The 26,554-nt window shown below is 45.1% G+C and overlaps 1 protein-coding gene across 1 annotated transcript in view; it reads right to left on the bottom strand.

The window, feature by feature from the left end:
* LOC138284580 (solute carrier family 13 member 4-like) overlaps positions 1 to 26,554 on the bottom strand; it is a 413,185-nt gene that overhangs the window by 263,762 nt on the left and 122,869 nt on the right. Inside the window, exons 5-6 of the mRNA XM_069223513.1 lie at positions 11,176 to 11,212; positions 136 to 184 (exon numbers count right to left, since the gene is read on the bottom strand). Of these exons, the coding sequence (XP_069079614.1) occupies positions 136 to 184; positions 11,176 to 11,212 (86 nt within the window). The remainder of the gene's footprint in view (positions 1 to 135; positions 185 to 11,175; positions 11,213 to 26,554) is intronic.

The following is a 26,554-nucleotide window of genomic DNA, read 5'->3' on the forward strand; positions in this document are numbered from 1 at the left end:
AAACTCAACTATAAAGGAAACAATTTTCTTCCCCAACTAGCACTAGATCCACTAGATGAATTATTAATAATCAGTGGTTGATAGTCTTGGTGGCTTAGAACATCATGATAATAATTCACTCCCAATGCTTAATACCTGATTATCCTCTGTGATAATGTTATAATCTTCCAAAATCATGTTGCTGCTGAAAAATGGAACACAATACAGGAATATTAGAAAAATGCTTGAACAATTAATCACTTTAAATTCACTGTCCTAATTGATTTATTTTCTTGTGTCTCTTTAATGACCAGTCGAGAGGTCGCCGTTTTACAAAAGCCAATGTCACCTTTTGGGAACCCTGGATTGCAACACCATCATATGGTCATCATAAATAGTCCTGGCACCTTTGCCTTCCCCGCCGCAGCTTACATTCAATAGTTTTGTGAATAACTCAACAATTAAAAAGAGTAGCACTGCAGTTCATGGGCATGTTATAAGGAAATTATGCTAGTGTGAACCATCTATACAATAGTGGGTTGTTGCTTGCACAAACAGTTAAAATGCACTAGCTTGAAAGGTACATGAATGTGTTTTGTAGAAGATAATCCTTCAAGAATTGTATTTGATTGTTGCTGAAGATAAGGGAAGGCAGTCTCTTGACTACCAGGGTCTTCTTCTGGCTGCCCAACTATCTCTCCAACTAAGCATCATTATTTCTAATTCTCTGATTTCTATCATTGTTCCCGACCATCCCAGCTTCAATACTTCCTCCTTCCCTCTCATGCTCTCTCCTTGCCCTCTCCTGCTTATCTTCCCCCTTACTTTTCCTGCTCCCGTCCATCCTAGCTGCCTATCAGATGACTAAGGCTGTGTATCTGCATTACACTTTCAATTGAACCAATGGGACACTGCAATTTTGAGGAAGACCGCTTCATCACCTAAAGTCCTTCCTCATCTTCTCAATATTTTACTTTCCTTTCCTCTCTGCTGGTCCTTCTTTTTCATCCTTCGCATCTCTCTCGGTAGTTTATGTTGAATTTAAGGAGTCATACAGACCAGGCTGGATTTTTGGGACTAGGTTAACTAAGACCTTTTGATTTTCTAAAATTATATGTATAATATACTTATATAGCTTTCTGCCAGCCCTCTTCATCCATTATTGGTGGTAAGAAAAATACTTTTAGACTTCAGAAACAAAAAAATGGCCCCATCACAACACAACATCATTGCTTGAGTGTTTTGTGACGTTCAATTTGTTCTAACAAAATAATTTTATTGAAGTGCTTTTTTAATTCTTGAGCATTAGGTAGTATTTGCCACCAACAGTAATTAACAATTAAGGGCCTTATTTAGAGTTTGGCAGACAGTATACACTGTCACAAACGTTAAAGGTATTATAAGAGCTGTAGGCTATAATTCCCTTGTAAAACGGCAGAGGGGATATCTGCTAAGTTTGTGACAGAGAATTCCATTAGCCAAACTCTAGATAAAGCCTTATGTCTCTTGGTCTATAGGAAGAGGCTTATAAAATTCAGTAGGGCGAGTAACATGCTTTCTGGTCTGTTGATGACATTTCCATCTTTACTAAATTCTGTTACATGGGTTTCATGAAAAACAGAAGTCATAGTAGCTTTCCTGTTACAAGGTGGGGCAAGATTAAGACGGATGTAGGGTGGCATAATGTAACATAATACAAGAACCAGATCACTAATCCAAATAATCAAAATAATTCTTAACGTTGGTGTGAGGAAAGTGGTTTTTCATGTGGTGTGTTTGTGGGACCTCACTGTATAATAAATTCCCTAGCTATATTTGGTACAATTAGATTCATTTGAAAAAACTTAGCTCAACCCTCGGGCTTTCAGCAGCCATGACTTTATCACAGGAACAAGTACAAAGCATTATGAAGTACTAAAACAGGTAAATAAGAAAAAAAACTGTTTCAATAAAAAACATTTTATAAAAAATAGGTTGCATTTTTATCTTTAAAATGAAACTTCCTCGACAAAACTTCACCAGAGGGCTCTGGACATGTAAATGTATTAACCAAATAATAAATCACTGCTTTTCTTTCGAACCACAAACAAGCATTGGCAACTACCTTGGCTAGTGTTTTTCCTTCGAAACTTCAACAAACGTTTATAGAGTTGTAAACTACTCCTCAAGACTACTGTGGGTGACGAACTCTGGCTTGGAGCAGGTCTCAGAGATCAATGAGGCTTGGTAGGACAGTAACCTTGGAATCAAAGCAGTCTCAAGTCTAGTCCACGGCTTTATGAAAGAGCCACCACAGATGTTTATGGAGTGTCCCTGATGCAAGGGGTACAGGATGCAGAACATGCTATGGATGCTGATCCAGTGATGGAGATCTTCCTAGGGCACTCTTTGGTCCACAGTCACAATGGTGCAACCTTGGACAAAGGGCTCGATGTCTCTCGAAGTCCGGTTCAAGTCCAACCAAAAACTGGATGGCATTGGTCTACTAGTCTCTAATTACAGCGAAACCAATGGTTCCTTTCACTGGTGATAATTTCTGTCTTGGGTGACCAAACTGCACTCTAATGACTCTCCCAGGCTACGAAGTCTCAGGTGCAACTTTGAGGGTTCAGCCTTGTTCTACCAGGCTGCACGTTGGAGGTTAGTGGCGGTCAGAAGCTCTTGGCTACCAACTTGCCAAGAAAGAGTTCTTCAGCTTTGGTGGTCTTGTAGCTGTATTATGAAGTCTTTCTGCTGTCTCTTGAGTCACTTCTTCTTTCTGAGGTTCAGGGACAATTCTTCTTTAAACAGGGCACCACAAGCGCAGTCCTCTATTTGCTAGCCTAGGAGAAGCAGGTGCAGTCCAGTCTTGGTGCAGACTCTGTGCTGGGTCCAGGGAATGACGAGCAGGGCTGTCCTGCCTCAGTCCACTCTTCTGTGCAAATGTGATCTGAAGTCTAGGTGCCAGGGGTGCCACTTATATTCCCAATTAGTGCCCTTGGTGGATGCCGCAACTACAAGTCAATGGACTACCAGGTCCCCTCCCGACTTGTGATGACGTCCTGTGAAGTATGGCATTTAGCTATCCCATAATGCACTATTCCCCTCCTTCTAAGATTACTGGACACTTCTCTTGGTCTATTGAGCTCCCTTGCCTACCCTAAAGGTGTGGCTACCTGGGGGCTACACGCCCATGGTAAAAAAACTGTTTGACAATGGCTTTCTCTTGTCTGTTCCCATGCCAACCTGTCTACAAGAACAAAACTGCAACCCCGTTTGTGTGTGTCCACCATTTGTCCTTCAAATGTGGCTTCCCCTTTGAATTTCGCCACTTGAGCTCACACCCTTTTTGACCTTCCTGCCAGGGTGAGGTCACACTTTTCCCAATGGCAGGCCATTTGTGTTCCTTCCTGAGAGTCATTCAAATCTCCCTCCAGGAGAGCAGAAGGCTGTCTCGTGGCCAGCAACTGTAAACCATCACTGGAAAACTTCAGGCAACAAAGAGTCTACTTACAAAAGGCGCCTCTTGTGCAAGACTTCTGCATCAAATCAGGTTTAATGTAATGATTGTTTTGATACCCTGAAGTATCATATTTAGTAGCCCTACTCAGAGGGTAGCACTGCTGAGTTGTCAGCCTGTAACCCTGTACTCACCAGTGGGGCTTCTAGCCTTTCTACAATAAAAAAGACAATGCAGAACTTTTACTGTCAGGACATGTAAAGTTAAAAGGCATGCTGTCTTTAGGGCTCAATAGGCCTGCCATAGGGCTGGCTTATAAATATTAAAAAGGAAGGTCTGGGCTTTGCCATTACTTTAAATGGCAGAGTCGAGTTTGCAGTGAAAACTACTCTGCCAGCCAGAACTGGCGGGTTAGGAGTCAAAATTTGCTTTGCCCCACTCGTGGTACACAATAAGTTCTGCAGTCAAAGAGAGACACTTCACCTGACAGCCCCGGGCACTCCCAGGTACCATTTACTAGAGACTTATAAGTAAGTAAACTTATACCTATTGTGGATAAACCAATCAGACATATACCTTTTAGGGGTTAGAGCACTGGCACTGAGGTCTGTTTAGCAGGCCTCATTATACTTTTGCAGTCGAAAGACCAGCAGCATCAGGCCAAAACTTTGTGGATGTTCATGAAAAAACAGGCATTTCCTACCTGTTGCTTTAGCCAGTCCTGGGCTAGGAAATGACAAGACAAGGCTTTCTGAGTATGCAAAGCAAATAAAGCCCATCTTGAATATTATATTATACTTTTGTAATGACTGACCTGAGGCGACTCATATCTAATTTACCATACATATAATTTGTATTTGAGGTTGTGCACTCAGTTTTAATGGAGAGCAATTATGAGTGTTGGGTACCTGCTAGGTGTAAGTGCATAGAAAGAATGTATAAATGTTTTGTTGTCAAGACTTTGACATTGATTAAGACAAAAGAACTCTCGTCCCCCAGTGCACACATCTGTCCATTGCACCTCCTTTCAAAAGCTATGAGTCACAAAGGACAACACTGTGTATTGTGAACAGTTACAACATGGGGGCTATCTTCTGCAGTCCTGTGCCTAAACAACATACTACAAGCATTGCTCCTGATCTTGGAATATTCCTTGTGGTACCAGCCAGCTCTTGCTTTATGCTAGAGGAACAAAGATGAATCACACCACAATGCACTGTTCATAAACTATGCGATTTTTCACAATATCTTGCCAAAGGTGAATTAGTGAAGCAATGGTGCTACTGAGAGAAAGGGAAGACAAACACATGAGGTTGCATTCACAAAGGGTAAAGCAATGAATAGGTTGGTGACCAAAGATACTAAAGACTGATAAGTAACTGATAAGAGTTAGATCTGGCATCCTTAGTGTGATTTCTCCTGTCTTTGTGTCTCTGCTGCCTGTATTTTTGACTATGTGCTGGATTTGTTTTTTGCTGTTTTTTGGTATTCTGGGCACTTTACCACTGCTGACCAGTGCTAAAGTGCAAGTGCTCCCTGTGTAAATTTTGATTATGATTGGCTATACATTATTGGCATATTTGAGTAGCTAGTACATCCCTAGCATAGTGCACTATGTGTGCCCAGGGCCTGTAAATCAAATGCTACTAGGGGGCTTGTAGCACTGTAAACATGTCTCAGATCTGCCATTGCAGTGTCTGTGTGCAGTTTTATACTGCCATGTCGACCTGACCCTCCCTTTTACTACGTGTATGTCACCCCTAGGATAGGCCCAAGGCAGCCCCATGGGCAGGGTGCAGTATATTTAAAAGGTGGGACATGTACTGGTGTGTTTTACATGTCCTAAAAGTGAAATACTGCTAAATTCGGTTTTCACTATTGCAAGGCCTATCTCTCCCATAGGTTAACATGGAGGTTGTCTTAAAATATCCTTTAAGTGTAATTTGCCATTGGGAGCAGATATATATATATATGGAGTTTGGGGTCTCTGAACTCACAATTTAAAAATGCCACCTTTAGAAAGTGGACATTTTCTTGCTTAACCACTATATGCATCTGTCTGGTTGCTGAATACATATCAGGGTCAGACTGACAGTTGGGCTGTTTGTGAATTCACTCTAGACAGTCACACAGAGGGAGCTGAAGTGTGTCCTGCATATCCTGATGGGTCTTCCTGGGCTAGAGTGGATGGAGGAGCTGACACTTGCACTTGAATAGGTCTGTGCCTGTCCTTACACAATACAGTTTTCAACCCCCTAGAATATGTCTGGAACTAGGACAGGGAGAGGCAGGGTTGTGTGCACTACAAGGACTTTCCTTTGATGTTTGCCTACTTCAAAAGCAGAAATGACTATACGTATTAGACTGCTGAACCCACAACTTTAGGACACTTCTGGATCAAGAGGAGACTGTGAGGAGGAGTACAGCCCCTTTGATGTGTGTGCTTTGCTGGGTTGGCCTGCAGTTGCTGCTTCTGCTTTGGGGAGGACAAAGACTGGACTTTGCTGTGCATCCTACTTGTGAAGTTTCTCCAAGGGCTTAGACTGAGCCTGCCTCCTGTTCAAAAATCTCAGGGGCAGCAAAGACTTTACCTATCAGCCCCTGTGTTCTCTTGCTGAGGACCCTGACTCGCCAGGTGATGCCTACTCCAGTTCCTGGGTCATTGGGAGTGAAAGCTGGCCTAAAAACAAGAACCAAGCACATCGGCTCTGGATGACTCAAGAACCAGCACCGCTACCCGATTCCGCAGTACAGCCTGCACCTAAAGCCGTGGTCCCCGCTGAAGTGCAACGACTGTGACCAACGCCGCAGACCAATGCTGCTGCACTGCCTCTGATGTCCCACAGCATCATGAGTCTCGAGTGCTGAGTCACTGATGTCCGTGACACCCGAATCCACTGCAGCGCATTTGGCCCTGTGGGCTGACCGCGACCCTGTGAAGTCACCTCATTGCGTCTTGACCCACTGGACTCATTGACCGCGCCGGATCGTTAGGAACTAACGCATCGCCGCCACCTCCGCCGCCTCATCTCCGCTGCCTATGCAAGAAATTGGCATCTCACCTCCTGCGTAGCAGCACAGAATCGACACCGCACTGGCTCCAGAAACACCTCACCTTCCCAACTCCTTGCTACGTCTTTGACTCTGCCTCATAACTCTGCCTCATCTGTGCCTCCATGACTGGTGCCACACTCCCTCGAAAGTGACGTCAGACTGTTTCAAACAGCTCCGTCACAACGCCTTGATAGCACCAGTTGGCACTATTGTGTTTCTAAGTGCTTTATTTGGATTTATTAGTTAAAAATGCATATCTTTGCTTGTAAATGTTGGATGTTCATCGTTTTGGTCTTGTTTTCTAGGATAAAAATTGGCTATTTTTCCAAACTGGTGTGGTGTCTATTTGTAGTGTTTTCACTGTGTTAATGTGTGTGGGTACAAATACTTAACACATTGCCTCTGAGATAAGCCTGACAGCTCACGCCAAGCTACCAAGTGGGTGAGCAGGGGTTATCTTAGGTGTGTGACTCCCTGACTAGAGTGAGGGGCCCTACTTGGAAAGGGTGTAAACTGACTGCCAACTAGAGACACCATTTTTAACAATAAGTAAAGGAATCAACTATAAGCTAAAGCTTAGTGGGATATTTTTAATACATGAGATTACAGCTGCCCCACAGAGCTAATTATGGAAACTAATATAAAATATGAGTTTAGCTATGTGACTCAGACTACAAGAAAGGATCGAAATGAAAGAAGAGCTGCTAACAGATATCACCCAAACCTGAAAAAGATTTGATACATCCGAGTGTGTGCTAACCTGGTGGAGGATGCCTAAACATTGTGGAAAAAGAGGTGGCAGCTGGTTTAGTGTGGTCAGGTGTAACATAACAGATCACTGCATGTACACTGGATCCAACTCACAAAGCTATTGGTGACAATGAATGAAATTTGCTTATGTAACATTATTTCCAAACACGGCGGCACACATTTCCACCAAAGGTCCTATATTACTCAATGTGGAACATCCAGTATGTTTGTGAATTTTCTGCATTAGAACATTCTTAAACTGTATTTTCTATGCAAAAACCTTTGTGAACAGGATCCGCAGTCTGCTTGGCTCAAGAATATACAAGGTCTCTTAAGGTCAATGAAAGCCAAGCACAAGGACCACTGAGTTCAAGCGCGTTTTTGTAAGTGAATAAAACATAAACCCTTTACTAGTCAAAGAATCTTAGGGGGAAACACACTTATTTTACCATTAAATTGAAATAAAAACAGTAAATTACTATGGAAGAAAGGACACTGGTGAAACTCAAAGGGTGGTTGTTTAGTGGAATATGATTAGCATGTTTACTAATATTTAGTCTGTGCAAAAACAAAAACGTTTAACACAACTTTTAACAAAACTATTCTTTAATCCATAATCAGAATTGCCCAAATAATCAACATTTCTGAGACCAATTATTAACATGTTTATGATCTTGTCAATAGACACTAACAATTCATTGTAAAAATTGTAGTTAAATTGATTAAAGTAATAAAAATATTATAAATAAAACAGCTTCGCTAAAGGTACCTCCTGTGACCTCCTTCATATGGTCACTGATGGACCAATTACTTCCCTTTCCCTCAAATTGCCAACATTGGGAATGACAGTCCAATGAAAGGTAAAATACATTGAATTATCAAAATGGATGACTAAATAATCGTTGACTCTACCCAAGCAGAGCAACCTTTATCAGTCATTCCTAAGATTAAAAGCAAAATACAGTCCTCAACTATAGCTAGGTCTCTACAAAACAAGAGTTGCCAAATACAACAGATCTGGGATTGCGCATTACCCTTTTGACGTTGCCAATGCTTGCTTGTTTGTCATGGGTTTGAAAAACTTTATTGTCAAGTCCTTATTAATCTACAAGTGCTAAAAATAAAAACACTCCGTGTTACTGAATGGGACTAATCTGTGTGTGGATCAGTTTGTTGTGAAAGAGCAGAATGCGCGCCACTCACAGTGAAGCCATTCAGTGGCTGAAGTGGGTTGACCTATTGCCCCATGCTGTACCCTACAGTGGGTGAACACAAAATGTGAACAACACAATCAAAGACCAACAGATGAAGGGGATTGTCTGAAAACCCCTGTAAGTATAATATACACTTTACTAAAAACAAAAGGACCTATCTAACGGCAGACATAAAAATCTGGCCTGGACTAAAGGAGGCAGGGCTAGGAAAGTCAGAAGAATTATGAACCTTGAAGAACAGAGCAGTTACTGCTATGGAAAGACGGTAGGAACAATTAGGGACAGCAGGTAAACTATTGTACTTTTTTTTATTTTATGGCACATTAGTTCTACTGAGCCACAAAAAGCTTAAGATTAAGGGCGACGCGGGACTCCTGTACTGTTAGGACAATACAAATTCTGCCCTCACAGACAAGCAATTAGCTCAGAAATCTGGTCTGTATCAATTCCTGCCAGTTTTCAAAATTGTCAGAGTTTTTTCATCCTACATATTTCGCCACTTATTTTCTGGTGAAATGGTCCACCGTTCCTAAAAAACAAAGTCAGTCAACTTTTGTAGCTCTCGTTACCGGCCGAATCGGAATTTGTTTTACACTAAGAATGATGACCTTGCTAGCTTTGATCGGGTCACTGTTGAGCATTATAGTTTCTTGGCCGCCACTTATAACTGATCTGGCCACATAGTGAATATCCTGATTAACTACTGATAATCTTCATTACTCCAATTACTCTTCCTTGTCCTCGTACTTACATTGTTGAGGTGTGTCATTGCTACCCCCAGACACCACGAGATCATTTAAAAAACAATTTTGCTCAGATGGCCATTCTTACCTGGCTTATTAACCAACTGAGGCTAAGCCTTCATTGTGTTGTCCCAAGTAACAGGGAGCAAAGATGTGGCAAGAAGGAGGGTGTGTGGTAAAAAGAATATGTAAATATTGGGACAAGGAAGGGTATTCGGAGCAATTAAGATTACTGGCAAGCACTCAGTACATTGCCTCCTTAACCTTGGCTCTCCCAGACTTAAAATTTTTGAAAAGACACCAAAGCAGTAAATCACAATGTTCAATCCACAAAAAAACAGCAGCACGCAACATATAGGGCTTGAGATATATTGTAATAAACACAGTAGCATTATCTAGAGGCTCCAACTGCAGCTAAACACACTAGTCCCAAATTCCAAACACTTAGAATTTCCAACAGTCAGTCTATAATGACATATGAATGTATTAGGTGCAGCCTATGTTGCTGCTCGAGAGACATCTTGCAGTGAGGCACCTGTTGCCTCTGCCCACTGGGCTGTCATTGAATGTGCAAAGCGACCCTGAACTCCACCTGCCATAGGAACCTGTTGCTGTTCGCAGGCAATGGAAATCATGGACTTTATCCAGTGACATCTAGCAAATTTCACAGTTGTCCTTGTTTAGAATTTATCCCAAAAGTGAAATATGGAATAAAATAAAGTGCATATTTGAAGACTAAAACTAGCATTACCATACAGAAAAAAAACAGTATGCCTCTTCAAAATTAATGGCATGCTTTGATATTTGAAACACACAAGGTGCGGTGACTCTCTTTTCAGGATGGGAAGTATCAGTTTCTAACTTCTTTGTGGTCTGGTGGTCTGTTGGAGGAGACCATATATGAAAGCGCTACTACCACTAGATATCTTCTACTAAGGAAATAATTGCTAGTTTATATACATTAAGTGAGTGACTACAGGAACAGCCTTTCTCAACCAGATCATGAAGCAAACATGTAACTCTAAATAGGGTAAGAAAGGAGGCCTTGGAATGCTTGTCACAAAGCTGCACTGTGATAAGCATGCCGTGTTTGTGGGTGATTTGCAGTGTCACTCTTGAGTGACGTATGCTGTGTTTGAATATCTATTAATCACTACAATTCCAGCATGTAAGTTGGTGGCTTAACATCCTATGTTTTTGTGCTCCAGTGCCCGATGCTGTGACAAGGTGAGGTAGGAAACTCCTGCCTGTTCCAACCAGTATAATAATAAACGTATTAACAGATCTTAATTAGGAATAAGTGGATGGCCCTGAGGAATGTCCCTGATCAACGCATTGGCATTTTGAATGGGCAGAAACACCTCAGCAATTTCTAGGAATGGTGGGGCCATGGTACTCCATGTCATCCAATAAAGTATTCAATTTTTAATCATACCAAAGGTACTACCAATTATAAAGAAATACCTGTGGTATACCTTAAGGTTTTTTTTAACCTTGAATTGGATCCCAGTATTTTTCAGATAATCAATATATCTTAAAAACTCCCCAATCAACCAGGGTTGTGCCCACCTTCTAGTACCTTCTTACTGGGGTAGGAAGAGTGGGATGAGGTGGCCAATGATGAAGCATGCCACATTACCTGGGGGCCATCCAAATCTTTTTAGACCTGCAAGGGTCTAGGATTTTCGTTATAAGGAGTTAGGAGCTGCTATGTATGGTCCTGAAAAGAGACTCTCAGCACGTTTTGTGTTTCAGATGTTGTACTGTGGGAGGTAGTGTGCTGTTTAATCCTCCCCTTCCTTGAAAGTGTTGTGTTGATGTTCTACTATTTCCCAAACAAAATAACTGTAGTAGGCATTCAGCACTCTACTAACTGGGTACAGTTAAAATCATTATTGTATGTTGGACTAGTCAATCACTTATTAAAAAATGGAAACAATGCAGATAATGCAAAACAGATATGATGACCTACTACAAAAAACATACTACTACTTACCTCTCCGATGAGGGTGCTAAGCCAATCTTTGGTGTAACTATAAAATGAAGCAAACAAAATATTTGTGAAAAAGACACGCACTTTTATTTATTATAGAATTTACATAAAGGAAGTGGCACACAACGATCCTGAATAATTAACAACTGTATGTGCAGAGCCAGATAAAATATTCTGAAAAATGCAAGTACAGAATGTCTTTACTATTGCGTAGGCCAACCTAGATCCATGCAGGACAGTTCTATGACAACTTCCAAGATGTGCACATGGGGGAAATTTTTAGTTATTTGCACACTATTTGGGTATTCGTAAATATAGCTGGATCCATCCCTCTCTGGCCCATATTACATATCCCTGATCAAAGTGATACCATTCTTTGTATTAGGATAGATAAAATTAACTGTGAAGGAAGCTGCAGCTACCAACCATGGACATTCCTTTGTGATATTCTACCGATGTGTTTGTTTACCCTATAAAGGCTCCGCTTATTTAGATAGCTGAACATCTTTCAATACTGTATGCAGCTGGTACATGATGTAACTTTAATTTGCTCTTGCATGAGGCCTGAGATGATCAAGTTCATTTTTCAACTCAGATTAAAATTAAGGAATACACAGTACACGTGAGGAAGCCTCATCTCCAAAAGATAATACTCATGCAAGTGATACAATATATATAATTTAAAAAATGATCTTTATCTTTGTGCGTGAAGTGCATGGATACATTCCTGTCTCACTAAATTAGGAGTGAACAATTAATTTTTCAAATCAGCCAACTGCACACATGTAGGAGGCTGGACTGGCTTGTAGTGAGTACCAAGGGGTACTTGCACCTTGCACCAGGCCCAGTTATCCCTTATTAGTGTATAGGGTGTCTAGCAGCTTAGGCTGATAGATAATGGTAGCTTAGCAAAGCAGCTCAGGCTGAACTAGGAGACATGTGAAGCTACTACAGTACCACTTAGTGTCATATGCACAATATCATAAGAAAACACAATACACAGTTATACTAAAAATAAAGGTACTTTATTTTTATGACAATATGCCAAAGTATCTTAGAGTGTACCCTCAGTGAGAGGATAGGAAATATACACAAGATATATATACACAATAGCAAAAATATGCAGTATAGTCTTAGAAAACAGTGCAAACAATGTATAGTTACAATAGGATGCAATGGGGAAACATAGGGATAGGGGCAACACAAACCATATACTCCAGAAGTGGAATGCGAACCACGAATGGACCCCAAACCTATGTGACCTTGTAGAGGGTCGCTGGGACTATTAGAAAATAGTGAGAGTTAGCAAAATAACCCACCCCAAGACCCTGAAAAGTGAGTGCAAAGTGCACCAAAGTTCCCCTAAGGACAAAATAGTCGTGTTAGAGGGAGAATGCAAGGAAAACACAAATCAGCAATGCAACAACGATGGATTCCTGTCTGAAGGTACCTGTGGAGCAAGGGGACCAAGTCCAAAAGTCACAAGCAGCTCGGAGATGGGCAGATGCCCAAGAAATGCCAGCGGTTGGTGCAAAGAAGCTCTTACTAGGCTGAAGAACTGTGAATACTGCAGGAACGACAAGGGCTAGAGACTTCCCCTTTGGAGGATGGATCCCCCACGCCTTGGAGAGTCGTGCAGAAGTGTTTTCCCGCCGGATGGACGCCAACAAGCCTTGCTACACGCAAATCGTGCGTTTGGCGTTTTTGGACGCTGCTGGGGCCCAGGAGGGACCAGGAGGTCGCAAATTGGACCTGCAGAGAGAGGGGACGTCGAGCAAGACAAGAAGCCCTCACTGAAGCAGGTAGCACCCGGAGAAGTGCCAGAAACAGGCACTACGAGGATGCGTGAAACGGTGCTCGCCGAAGTTGCACAAAGGAGTCCCACGTCGCCGGAGACCAACTTAGAAAGTCGTGCAATGCAGGTTAGAGTGCCGTGGACCCAGGCTTGGCTGTGCACGAAGGATTTCCGCCGGAAGTGCACAGGGGCCGGAGAAGCTTGCAAAGTCGCGATTCCCAGCAATGCAGCCCAGCGAGGTGAGGCAAGGACTTACCTCCACCAAACTTGGGCTGAAGAGTCACTGGACTGTGGGGGTCACTTGGACGGTGTCGCTGGATTCGAGGGACCTCGCTCGTCGTGCTGAGAGGAGACCCAAGGGACCGGAGATGCAGCTTTTTGGTGCCTGCGGTTGCAGGGGGACGATTCCGTCGACCCACGGGAGATTTCTTCGGAGCTTCTGGTGCAGAGAGGAGGCAGGCTACCCCCACAGCATGCACAAGCAGGAAAACAGTCGAGAAGGCGGCAGGATCAGCGTTACAGAGTTGCAGTAGTCGTCTTTGCTACTATGTTGCAGGTTTGCAGGCTTCCAGCGCGGTCAGCGGTCGATTCCTTATCAGAAGGTGAAGAGGGAGATGCAGAGGAACTCGGCTGAGCTCATGCATTCGTTATCTAAAGTTTCCCCAGAGACAGAGACCCTAAATAGCCAGAAAAGAGGGTTTGGCTACCTAGGAGAGAGGAAAGGCTACTAACACCTGAAGGAGCCTATCACAAGGAGTCTCTGACGTCACCTGGTGGCACTGGCCACTCAGAGCAGTCCAGTGTGCCAGCAGCACCTCTGTTTCCAAGATGGCAGAGGTCTGGAGCACACTGGAGGAGCTCTGGACACCTCCCAGGGGAGGTGCAGGTCAGGGGAGTGGTCACTCCCCTTTCCTTTGTCCAGTTTCGCGCCAGAGCAGGGGCTAAGGGGTCCCTGAACCGGTGTAGACTGGCTTATGCAGAATTGGGCACCTCTGTGCCCAACAAAGCATTTCCAGAGGCTGGGGGAGGCTACTCCTCCCCTGCCTTCACACCATTTTCCAAAGGGAGAGGGTGTCACACCCTCTCTCAGAGGAAGTTCTTTGTTCTGCCATCCTGGGCCAGGCCTGGCTGGACCCCAGGAGGGCAGATGCCTGTCTGAGGGGTTGGCAGCAGCAGCAGCTGCAGAGAAACCCCAGGAAGGGCAGTCTGGCAGTACCAGGGTCTGTGCTACAGACCACTGGGATCATGGAATTGTACCAACAATGCCAGGATGGCATAGAGGGGGCAATTCCATGATCATAGACATGTTACATGGCCATATTCGGAGTTACCATGGTGAAGCTACATATAGGTAGTGACCTATATGTAGTGCACGCGTGTAATGGTGTCCCCGCACTCACAAAGTTCAGGGAATTGGCTCTGAACAATGTGGGGGCACCTTGGCTAGTGCCAGGGTGCCCTCACACTAAGTAACTTTGCACCTAACCTTTACCAGGTAAAGGTTAGACATATAGGTGACTTATAAGTTACTTAAGTGCAGTGTAAAATGGCTGTGAAATAACGTGGACGTTATTTCACTCAGGCTGCAGTGGCAGGCCTGTGTAAGAATTGTCAGAGCTCCCTATGGGTGGCAAAAGAAATGCTGCAGCCCATAGGGATCTCCTGGAACCCCAATACCCTGGGTACCTCAGTACCATATACTAGGGAATTATAAGGGTGTTCCAGTAAGCCAATGTAAATTGGTAAAAATGGTCACTAGCCTGTTAGTGACAATTTGAAAGTAATGAGAGAGCATCACCACTGAGGTTCTGGTTAGCAGAGCCTCAGTGAGACAGTTAGGCACCACACAGGGAACATATACATGCACACCTATGAGCACTGGGGCCCTGTGTGACAGGGTCCCAGTGACACATACATATAGGCCACAAACCTATGAGCACTGGGGTCCTGACTAGCAGGATCCCAGTGACACATAACAACCATACTGAAAACATGGTGTTTTCACTATGAGCACTGAGGCCTGGCTATCAGGTTCCCAGTGAGACAGTGAAAACAGTGACAAAACACCCTGACATACACTCACAAACAGGCCAAAAGTGGGGGTAACAAGGCTAGAAAGAGGCTACCTTCTCACACAACCCCCCCCCAAACGAAGGACAATAAGGCTAACCTTGGCCAGTTGAGACTTTATTGTCTAAGTGGTGATAAGTAGAGAGTAGCTCTGCAATAGACTGGTTACTCCCTTTATCATCCACTATATGGTTACTTCCCTGTGGGGATGTAAACCACCCTGTTTGAAGTTTTTTAGCTAACCAACAATGTGAAGATGTATTTTCAGAGTTTATATCAGTAAGTTTTAGTTTAGAGCAGTGGGAATTATCCACTGAACCTATTTGTAATGATGGAAATGCCAGACAGGGATGCTGTCTCAGTAAAGCCATAGCTGGGCAAAAACTTTGTCCATTTGGCTGGAAGAGAGAACAGGGATGCTGTTTCTCTTGAGTTGGAGCAGGGCAGGGATGCTGTCCTATGAGCTCCACACTAGGGCAGGGATGCTGTCCTAAGTGTTGTGAGGTAGTGCAGGGTTTCTGCACTAAAGTTTCTCTGGGAGGGTTGGAGGGATGCTCCATGTTAACTAAAATGGTGCTGTTTTTCTCACCAATGTTAGTTATCCCACAGAGAGGTACTTCCACCTCAGGGAGTCCAGCTTTGCCAGCTGATGATTCCCTTGGAACAGGTGCCACCCCAGGAGAGGTTTCTCCCACCACAGGAATGGTATCCTGAATGGTAGGGTGGTTAGGGGATACTGTGATACCCTCTTTACCTGTTGATGGAGAGGGATCCTGAGTTTTCAGGCCTTCTCTCCTTTGCTTTTTCATTTCACTTGAAATGAGAGGGAACAATTCCTCAGGGATGCCCAGCATGGCTGCATGGGCATAAAACTCTACATCAGCCCAACCTGAGGCCTCTAGGTCATTACCTAAGAGACAGTCTACAGGTAAGCTAGGTGATACCACCACCTGCTTAGGGCCAGTAACTCCACCCCAACTAAACTGAATTATAGCTAAGGGAAGAAACTTAGTGGAGTTATGGACATCAATAATCTTATACTGTTGTCCAATGATGTGTTGTTCAGGAGGCACTAGGTTTTCAGTCACCAAAGTGAAACTGGCACCTGTGTCCCTGTAGGCCAAGGCCTCAACACCATTTATTGAAACTGTCTGCCTGTACTTATCCATTGTAAGGGGACAAGCAGCCAGTGTGGCAAGGCCAATGCCACTAGGTGTGACAGAAACTGTCTTGGGACTGATTACATCAGTTTCCACTATGGACCCATAAGTGAACCCAACTACACCCTTTGCTTGACTGTTGCCAGCAGTCCCACCACTAGTACCACTACTGCTAGGGGCACTAGAGCTTGATGTATTAGTGGTGGTAGGCTCAGGGGGTTTACCTGGACAGGACTTATCCCCTGGCCTATGGCCTCTATTTTTACACACAAAGCACCAAGGCTTTTTAATGTGTGCAGGTTGGGAAGAAGAGGAAGAATTTGTTTTATCCCCACCCTCTGAAGAGTGTTTAAGATTTGAAGTGGGATCTTTGGTTTTACCCTTATCCCCATGCTTATCTTGAGATTTTTCACCATCTTTCTTCTTATTGCCATCTTTGTCACCCCCTGTATGAACTTTTCTGTTCACCCTTGTTCTGACCCATTTGTCTGCCTTCTTTCCCAATTCTTGGGGAGAGGTCAGATCAGAGTCTACCAGGTACTGGTGCAACAAATCAGACACACAATTATTAAGTATATGCTCTCTCAGGATTGTGTTATACAGGCTTTCATAATCAGTAACTTTACTGCCATGTAACCACCCCTCCAAGGCCTTCACTGCCTGGTCAATGAAATCAACCCAGTCTTGTGAAGACTCCTTTTTGGTCTCTCTGAACTTTATCCTGTACTGTTCAGTGGTTAAGCCATAACCATCCAGGAGTGCATTCTTAAGAACTGTAAAATTATTGGCATCATTTTCTTTCACAGTAAGGAGCCTATCCCTACCTTTTCCACTAAATGATAGCCATAGGATAGCAGCCCACTGCTTTTGAGGGACATCCTGTACAGCACAGGCCCTCTCAAGTGCAGCAAACCACTTGTTAATGTCATCCCCCTCCTTATAAGGGGGAACTATCTTGTGCAGATTCCTGGAATCATGCTCTTTTGCAGGATGACTATGGGGAATACTGCTGCTGCCACCATGGGTATCTAAACCCAACTTCTGTCTTTCCTTCTCTAATTCTAAAGACTGTCTATCCAAATCCAGCTGTTGCTTCTTGAGCTTCAGTCTGGTTTGTTCCACTCTCAATCTATTGAGCTCCCTTTCTAACAATCTGTCATCAGGGTGGGTGGGAGGGACATTTCTAGATACAGAGGTATGATGGGAATGAACAGAAGGAGACCTGTCCCTTACAGAGGGCACCCTAACAGCTTGGCTACCAGTATAATGTGAGAGCACATCATCAGTATGATGTGATTCAACCTCTGTACCAACTATGCTAGACTGTCTAGTAATGGGCAGGCTGAGAAGTTTCTTTCCTGAACCTTTTCCTGGGGGAGTCCCTGGATCAGATTGAGAACCATTAGCTACTTTTTCTACAGATTGGGCACTTATGGCCTTATCCTGTACTCTAAGCATATTAATTAACAGTTCTAAAGAAGGATTCTTCCCTACACTCAAACCTCTCTCTATGCAGAGACTCCTTGCTCCTTTCCAGCTAAGGTGATCATATGCAAGTTTGGACAGTTCAACTTTTTGGCCTGTGCCAGACATTTTTTAGAGAGAGTTAAAGTGATAGACAAAGAGAAAAAAGTTTTCAGAATTTTTTGGAAAGACAGAAAAAAACTTTTTAAACTTTTAAGAACTTTTTGAAAGTTTAGAAGTACTTTTCAGCACTTAGAAAAGAGTGAAAAGAGGAAATGCAAAACTTTTTGGCTATGTGTATATACACTGACCTTGTTTTGTATATTTTTCTCTTATGAAGAGTACAATGACAAGAGTGGTAAGTAGTCTCAAAGCACTTATCCCACCACTGCACAACCAATGTAGGAGGCTGGACTGGCTTGTAGTGAGTACCAAGGGGTACTTGCACCTTGCACCAGGCCCAGTTATCCCTTATTAGTGTATAGGGTGTCTAGCAGCTTAGGCTGATAGATAATGGTAGCTTAGCAAAGCAGCTCAGGCTGAACTAGGAGACATGTGAAGCTACTACAGTACCACTTAGTGTCATATGCACAATATCATAAGAAAACACAATACACAGTTATACTAAAAATAAAGGTACTTTATTTTTATGACAATATGCCAAAGTATCTTAGAGTGTACCCTCAGTGAGAGGATAGGAAATATACACAAGATATATATACACAATAGCAAAAATATGCAGTATAGTCTTAGAAAACAGTGCAAACAATGTATAGTTACAATAGGATGCAATGGGGAAACATAGGGATAGGGGCAACACAAACCATATACTCCAGAAGTGGAATGCGAACCACGAATGGACCCCAAACCTATGTGACCTTGTAGAGGGTCGCTGGGACTATTAGAAAATAGTGAGAGTTAGCAAAATAACCCACCCCAAGACCCTGAAAAGTGAGTGCAAAGTGCACCAAAGTTCCCCTAAGGACAAAATAGTCGTGTTAGAGGGAGAATGCAAGGAAAACACAAATCAGCAATGCAACAACGATGGATTCCTGTCTGAAGGTACCTGTGGAGCAAGGGGACCAAGTCCAAAAGTCACAAGCAGCTCGGAGATGGGCAGATGCCCAAGAAATGCCAGCGGTTGGTGCAAAGAAGCTCTTACTAGGCTGAAGAACTGTGAATACTGCAGGAACGACAAGGGCTAGAGACTTCCCCTTTGGAGGATGGATCCCCCACGCCTTGGAGAGTCGTGCAGAAGTGTTTTCCCGCCGGATGGACGCCAACAAGCCTTGCTACACGCAAATCGTGCGTTTGGCGTTTTTGGACGCTGCTGGGGCCCAGGAGGTCGCAAATTGGACCTGCAGAGAGAGGGGACGTCGAGCAAGACAAGAAGCCCTCACTGAAGCAGGTAGCACCCGGAGAAGTGCCAGAAACAGGCACTACGAGGATGCGTGAAACGGTGCTCGCCGAAGTTGCACAAAGGAGTCCCACGTCGCCGGAGACCAACTTAGAAAGTCGTGCAATGCAGGTTAGAGTGCCGTGGACCCAGGCTTGGCTGTGCACGAAGGATTTCCGCCGGAAGTGCACAGGGGCCGGAGAAGCTTGCAAAGTCGCGATTCCCAGCAATGCAGCCCAGCGAGGTGAGGCAAGGACTTACCTCCACCAAACTTGGGCTGAAGAGTCACTGGACTGTGGGGGTCACTTGGACGGTGTCGCTGGATTCGAGGGACCTCGCTCGTCGTGCTGAGAGGAGACCCAAGGGACCGGAGATGCAGCTTTTTGGTGCCTGCGGTTGCAGGGGGACGATTCCGTCGACCCACGGGAGATTTCTTCGGAGCTTCTGGTGCAGAGAGGAGGCAGGCTACCCCCACAGCATGCACAAGCAGGAAAACAGTCGAGAAGGCGGCAGGATCAGCGTTACAGAGTTGCAGTAGTCGTCTTTGCTACTATGTTGCAGGTTTGCAGGCTTCCAGCGCGGTCAGCGGTCGATTCCTTATCAGAAGGTGAAGAGGGAGATGCAGAGGAACTCGGCTGAGCTCATGCATTCGTTATCTAAAGTTTCCCCAGAGACAGAGACCCTAAATAGCCAGAAAAGAGGGTTTGGCTACCTAGGAGAGAGGAAAGGCTACTAACACCTGAAGGAGCCTATCACAAGGAGTCTCTGACGTCACCTGGTGGCACTGGCCACTCAGAGCAGTCCAGTGTGCCAGCAGCACCTCTGTTTCCAAGATGGCAGAGGTCTGGAGCACACTGGAGGAGCTCTGGACACCTCCCAGGGGAGGTGCAGGTCAGGGGAGTGGTCACTCCCCTTTCCTTTGTCCAGTTTCGCGCCAGAGCAGGGGCTAAGGGGTCCCTGAACCGGTGTAGACTGGCTTATGCAGAATTGGGCACCTCTGTGCCCAACAAAGCATTTCCAGAGGCTGGGGGAGGCTACTCCTCCCCTGCCTTCACACCATTTTCCAAAGGGAGAGGGTGTCACACCCTCTCTCAGAGGAAGTTCTTTGTTCTGCCATCCTGGGCCAGGCCTGGCTGGACCCCAGGAGGGCAGATGCCTGTCTGAGGGGTTGGCAGCAGCAGCAGCTGCAGAGAAACCCCAGGAAGGGCAGTCTGGCAGTACCAGGGTCTGTGCTACAGACCACTGGGATCATGGAATTGTACCAACAATGCCAGGATGGCATAGAGGGGGCAATTCCATGATCATAGACATGTTACATGGCCATATTCGGAGTTACCATGGTGAAGCTACATATAGGTAGTGACCTATATGTAGTGCACGCGTGTAATGGTGTCCCCGCACTCACAAAGTTCAGGGAATTGGCTCTGAACAATGTGGGGGCACCTTGGCTAGTGCCAGGGTGCCCTCACACTAAGTAACTTTGCACCTAACCTTTACCAGGTAAAGGTTAGACATATAGGTGACTTATAAGTTACTTAAGTGCAGTGTAAAATGGCTGTGAAATAACGTGGACGTTATTTCACTCAGGCTGCAGTGGCAGGCCTGTGTAAGAATTGTCAGAGCTCCCTATGGGTGGCAAAAGAAATGCTGCAGCCCATAGGGATCTCCTGGAACCCCAATACCCTGGGTACCTCAGTACCATATACTAGGGAATTATAAGGGTGTTCCAGTAAGCCAATGTAAATTGGTAAAAATGGTCACTAGCCTGTTAGTGACAATTTGAAAGTAATGAGAGAGCATCACCACTGAGGTTCTGGTTAGCAGAGCCTCAGTGAGACAGTTAGGCACCACACAGGGAACATATACATGCACACCTATGAGCACTGGGGCCCTGTGTGACAGGGTCCCAGTGACACATACATATAGGCCACAAACCTATGAGCACTGGGGTCCTGACTAGCAGGATCCCAGTGACACATAACAACCATACTGAAAACATGGTGTTTTCACTATGAGCACTGAGGCCTGGCTATCAGGTTCCCAGTGAGACAGTGAAAACAGTGACAAAACACCCTGACATACACTCACAAACAGGCCAAAAGTGGGGGTAACAAGGCTAGAAAGAGGCTACCTTCTCACACAACCCCCCCCCAAACGAAGGACAATAAGGCTAACCTTGGCCAGTTGAGACTTTATTGTCTAAGTGGTGATAAGTAGAGAGTAGCTCTGCAATAGACTGGTTACTCCCTTTATCATCCACTATATGGTTACTTCCCTGTGGGGATGTAAACCACCCTGTTTGAAGTTTTTTAGCTAACCAACAATGTGAAGATGTATTTTCAGAGTTTATATCAGTAAGTTTTAGTTTAGAGCAGTGGGAATTATCCACTGAACCTATTTGTAATGATGGAAATGCCAGACAGGGATGCTGTCTCAGTAAAGCCATAGCTGGGCAAAAACTTTGTCCATTTGGCTGGAAGAGAGAACAGGGATGCTGTTTCTCTTGAGTTGGAGCAGGGCAGGGATGCTGTCCTATGAGCTCCACACTAGGGCAGGGATGCTGTCCTAAGTGTTGTGAGGTAGTGCAGGGTTTCTGCACTAAAGTTTCTCTGGGAGGGTTGGAGGGATGCTCCATGTTAACTAAAATGGTGCTGTTTTTCTCACCAATGTTAGTTATCCCACAGAGAGGTACTTCCACCTCAGGGAGTCCAGCTTTGCCAGCTGATGATTCCCTTGGAACAGGTGCCACCCCAGGAGAGGTTTCTCCCACCACAGGAATGGTATCCTGAATGGTAGGGTGGTTAGGGGATACTGTGATACCCTCTTTACCTGTTGATGGAGAGGGATCCTGAGTTTTCAGGCCTTCTCTCCTTTGCTTTTTCATTTCACTTGAAATGAGAGGGAACAATTCCTCAGGGATGCCCAGCATGGCTGCATGGGCATAAAACTCTACATCAGCCCAACCTGAGGCCTCTAGGTCATTACCTAAGAGACAGTCTACAGGTAAGCTAGGTGATACCACCACCTGCTTAGGGCCAGTAACTCCACCCCAACTAAACTGAATTATAGCTAAGGGAAGAAACTTAGTGGAGTTATGGACATCAATAATCTTATACTGTTGTCCAATGATGTGTTGTTCAGGAGGCACTAGGTTTTCAGTCACCAAAGTGAAACTGGCACCTGTGTCCCTGTAGGCCAAGGCCTCAACACCATTTATTGAAACTGTCTGCCTGTACTTATCCATTGTAAGGGGACAAGCAGCCAGTGTGGCAAGGCCAATGCCACTAGGTGTGACAGAAACTGTCTTGGGACTGATTACATCAGTTTCCACTATGGACCCATAAGTGAACCCAACTACACCCTTTGCTTGACTGTTGCCAGCAGTCCCACCACTAGTACCACTACTGCTAGGGGCACTAGAGCTTGATGTATTAGTGGTGGTAGGCTCAGGGGGTTTACCTGGACAGGACTTATCCCCTGGCCTATGGCCTCTATTTTTACACACAAAGCACCAAGGCTTTTTAATGTGTGCAGGTTGGGAAGAAGAGGAAGAATTTGTTTTATCCCCACCCTCTGAAGAGTGTTTAAGATTTGAAGTGGGATCTTTGGTTTTACCCTTATCCCCATGCTTATCTTGAGATTTTTCACCATCTTTCTTCTTATTGCCATCTTTGTCACCCCCTGTATGAACTTTTCTGTTCACCCTTGTTCTGACCCATTTGTCTGCCTTCTTTCCCAATTCTTGGGGAGAGGTCAGATCAGAGTCTACCAGGTACTGGTGCAACAAATCAGACACACAATTATTAAGTATATGCTCTCTCAGGATTGTGTTATACAGGCTTTCATAATCAGTAACTTTACTGCCATGTAACCACCCCTCCAAGGCCTTCACTGCCTGGTCAATGAAATCAACCCAGTCTTGTGAAGACTCCTTTTTGGTCTCTCTGAACTTTATCCTGTACTGTTCAGTGGTTAAGCCATAACCATCCAGGAGTGCATTCTTAAGAACTGTAAAATTATTGGCATCATTTTCTTTCACAGTAAGGAGCCTATCCCTACCTTTTCCACTAAATGATAGCCATAGGATAGCAGCCCACTGCTTTTGAGGGACATCCTGTACAGCACAGGCCCTCTCAAGTGCAGCAAACCACTTGTTAATGTCATCCCCCTCCTTATAAGGGGGAACTATCTTGTGCAGATTCCTGGAATCATGCTCTTTTGCAGGATGACTATGGGGAATACTGCTGCTGCCACCATGGGTATCTAAACCCAACTTCTGTCTTTCCTTCTCTAATTCTAAAGACTGTCTATCCAAATCCAGCTGTTGCTTCTTGAGCTTCAGTCTGGTTTGTTCCACTCTCAATCTATTGAGCTCCCTTTCTAACAATCTGTCATCAGGGTGGGTGGGAGGGACATTTCTAGATACAGAGGTATGATGGGAATGAACAGAAGGAGACCTGTCCCTTACAGAGGGCACCCTAACAGCTTGGCTACCAGTATAATGTGAGAGCACATCATCAGTATGATGTGATTCAACCTCTGTACCAACTATGCTAGACTGTCTAGTAATGGGCAGGCTGAGAAGTTTCTTTCCTGAACCTTTTCCTGGGGGAGTCCCTGGATCAGATTGAGAACCATTAGCTACTTTTTCTACAGATTGGGCACTTATGGCCTTATCCTGTACTCTAAGCATATTAATTAACAGTTCTAAAGAAGGATTCTTCCCTACACTCAAACCTCTCTCTATGCAGAGACTCCTTGCTCCTTTCCAGCTAAGGTGATCATATGCAAGTTTGGACAGTTCAACTTTTTGGCCTGTGCCAGACATTTTTTAGAGAGAGTTAAAGTGATAGACAAAGAGAAAAAAGTTTTCAGAATTTTTTGGAAAGACAGAAAAAAACTTTTTAAACTTTTAAGAACTTTTTGAAAGTTTAGAAGTACTTTTCAGCACTTAGAAAAGAGTGAAAAGAGGAAATGCAAAACTTTTTGGCTATGTGTATATACACTGACCTTGTTTTGTATATTTTTCTCTTATGAAGAGTACAATGACAAGAGTGGTAAGTAGTCTCAAAGCACTTATCCCACCACTGCACAACCAATGTAGGAGGCTGGACTGGCTTGTAGTGAGTACCAAGGGGTACTTGCACCTTGCACCAGGCCCAGTTATCCCTTATTAGTGTATAGGGTGTCTAGCAGCTTAGGCTGATAGATAATGGTAGCTTAGCAAAGCAGCTCAGGCTGAACTAGGAGACATGTGAAGCTACTACAGTACCACTTAGTGTCATATGCACAATATCATAAGAAAACACAATACACAGTTATACTAAAAATAAAGGTACTTTATTTTTATGACAATATGCCAAAGTATCTTAGAGTGTACCCTCAGTGAGAGGATAGGAAATATACACAAGATATATATACACAATAGCAAAAATATGCAGTATAGTCTTAGAAAACAGTGCAAACAATGTATAGTTACAATAGGATGCAATGGGGAAACATAGGGATAGGGGCAACACAAACCATATACTCCAGAAGTGGAATGCGAACCACGAATGGACCCCAAACCTATGTGACCTTGTAGAGGGTCGCTGGGACTATTAGAAAATAGTGAGAGTTAGCAAAATAACCCACCCCAAGACCCTGAAAAGTGAGTGCAAAGTGCACCAAAGTTCCCCTAAGGACAAAATAGTCGTGTTAGAGGGAGAATGCAAGGAAAACACAAATCAGCAATGCAACAACGATGGATTCCTGTCTGAAGGTACCTGTGGAGCAAGGGGACCAAGTCCAAAAGTCACAAGCAGCTCGGAGATGGGCAGATGCCCAAGAAATGCCAGCGGTTGGTGCAAAGAAGCTCTTACTAGGCTGAAGAACTGTGAATACTGCAGGAACGACAAGGGCTAGAGACTTCCCCTTTGGAGGATGGATCCCCCACGCCTTGGAGAGTCGTGCAGAAGTGTTTTCCCGCCGGATGGACGCCAACAAGCCTTGCTACACGCAAATCGTGCGTTTGGCGTTTTTGGACGCTGCTGGGGCCCAGGAGGTCGCAAATTGGACCTGCAGAGAGAGGGGACGTCGAGCAAGACAAGAAGCCCTCACTGAAGCAGGTAGCACCCGGAGAAGTGCCAGAAACAGGCACTACGAGGATGCGTGAAACGGTGCTCGCCGAAGTTGCACAAAGGAGTCCCACGTCGCCGGAGACCAACTTAGAAAGTCGTGCAATGCAGGTTAGAGTGCCGTGGACCCAGGCTTGGCTGTGCACGAAGGATTTCCGCCGGAAGTGCACAGGGGCCGGAGAAGCTTGCAAAGTCGCGATTCCCAGCAATGCAGCCCAGCGAGGTGAGGCAAGGACTTACCTCCACCAAACTTGGGCTGAAGAGTCACTGGACTGTGGGGGTCACTTGGACGGTGTCGCTGGATTCGAGGGACCTCGCTCGTCGTGCTGAGAGGAGACCCAAGGGACCGGAGATGCAGCTTTTTGGTGCCTGCGGTTGCAGGGGGACGATTCCGTCGACCCACGGGAGATTTCTTCGGAGCTTCTGGTGCAGAGAGGAGGCAGGCTACCCCCACAGCATGCACAAGCAGGAAAACAGTCGAGAAGGCGGCAGGATCAGCGTTACAGAGTTGCAGTAGTCGTCTTTGCTACTATGTTGCAGGTTTGCAGGCTTCCAGCGCGGTCAGCGGTCGATTCCTTATCAGAAGGTGAAGAGGGAGATGCAGAGGAACTCGGCTGAGCTCATGCATTCGTTATCTAAAGTTTCCCCAGAGACAGAGACCCTAAATAGCCAGAAAAGAGGGTTTGGCTACCTAGGAGAGAGGAAAGGCTACTAACACCTGAAGGAGCCTATCACAAGGAGTCTCTGACGTCACCTGGTGGCACTGGCCACTCAGAGCAGTCCAGTGTGCCAGCAGCACCTCTGTTTCCAAGATGGCAGAGGTCTGGAGCACACTGGAGGAGCTCTGGACACCTCCCAGGGGAGGTGCAGGTCAGGGGAGTGGTCACTCCCCTTTCCTTTGTCCAGTTTCGCGCCAGAGCAGGGGCTAAGGGGTCCCTGAACCGGTGTAGACTGGCTTATGCAGAATTGGGCACCTCTGTGCCCAACAAAGCATTTCCAGAGGCTGGGGGAGGCTACTCCTCCCCTGCCTTCACACCATTTTCCAAAGGGAGAGGGTGTCACACCCTCTCTCAGAGGAAGTTCTTTGTTCTGCCATCCTGGGCCAGGCCTGGCTGGACCCCAGGAGGGCAGATGCCTGTCTGAGGGGTTGGCAGCAGCAGCAGCTGCAGAGAAACCCCAGGAAGGGCAGTCTGGCAGTACCAGGGTCTGTGCTACAGACCACTGGGATCATGGAATTGTACCAACAATGCCAGGATGGCATAGAGGGGGCAATTCCATGATCATAGACATGTTACATGGCCATATTCGGAGTTACCATGGTGAAGCTACATATAGGTAGTGACCTATATGTAGTGCACGCGTGTAATGGTGTCCCCGCACT

Source organism: Pleurodeles waltl, chromosome 3_1 (genome assembly GCF_031143425.1).
Source record: "Pleurodeles waltl isolate 20211129_DDA chromosome 3_1, aPleWal1.hap1.20221129, whole genome shotgun sequence".
Taxonomy (NCBI): Eukaryota; Metazoa; Chordata; class Amphibia; order Caudata; family Salamandridae; genus Pleurodeles; species Pleurodeles waltl.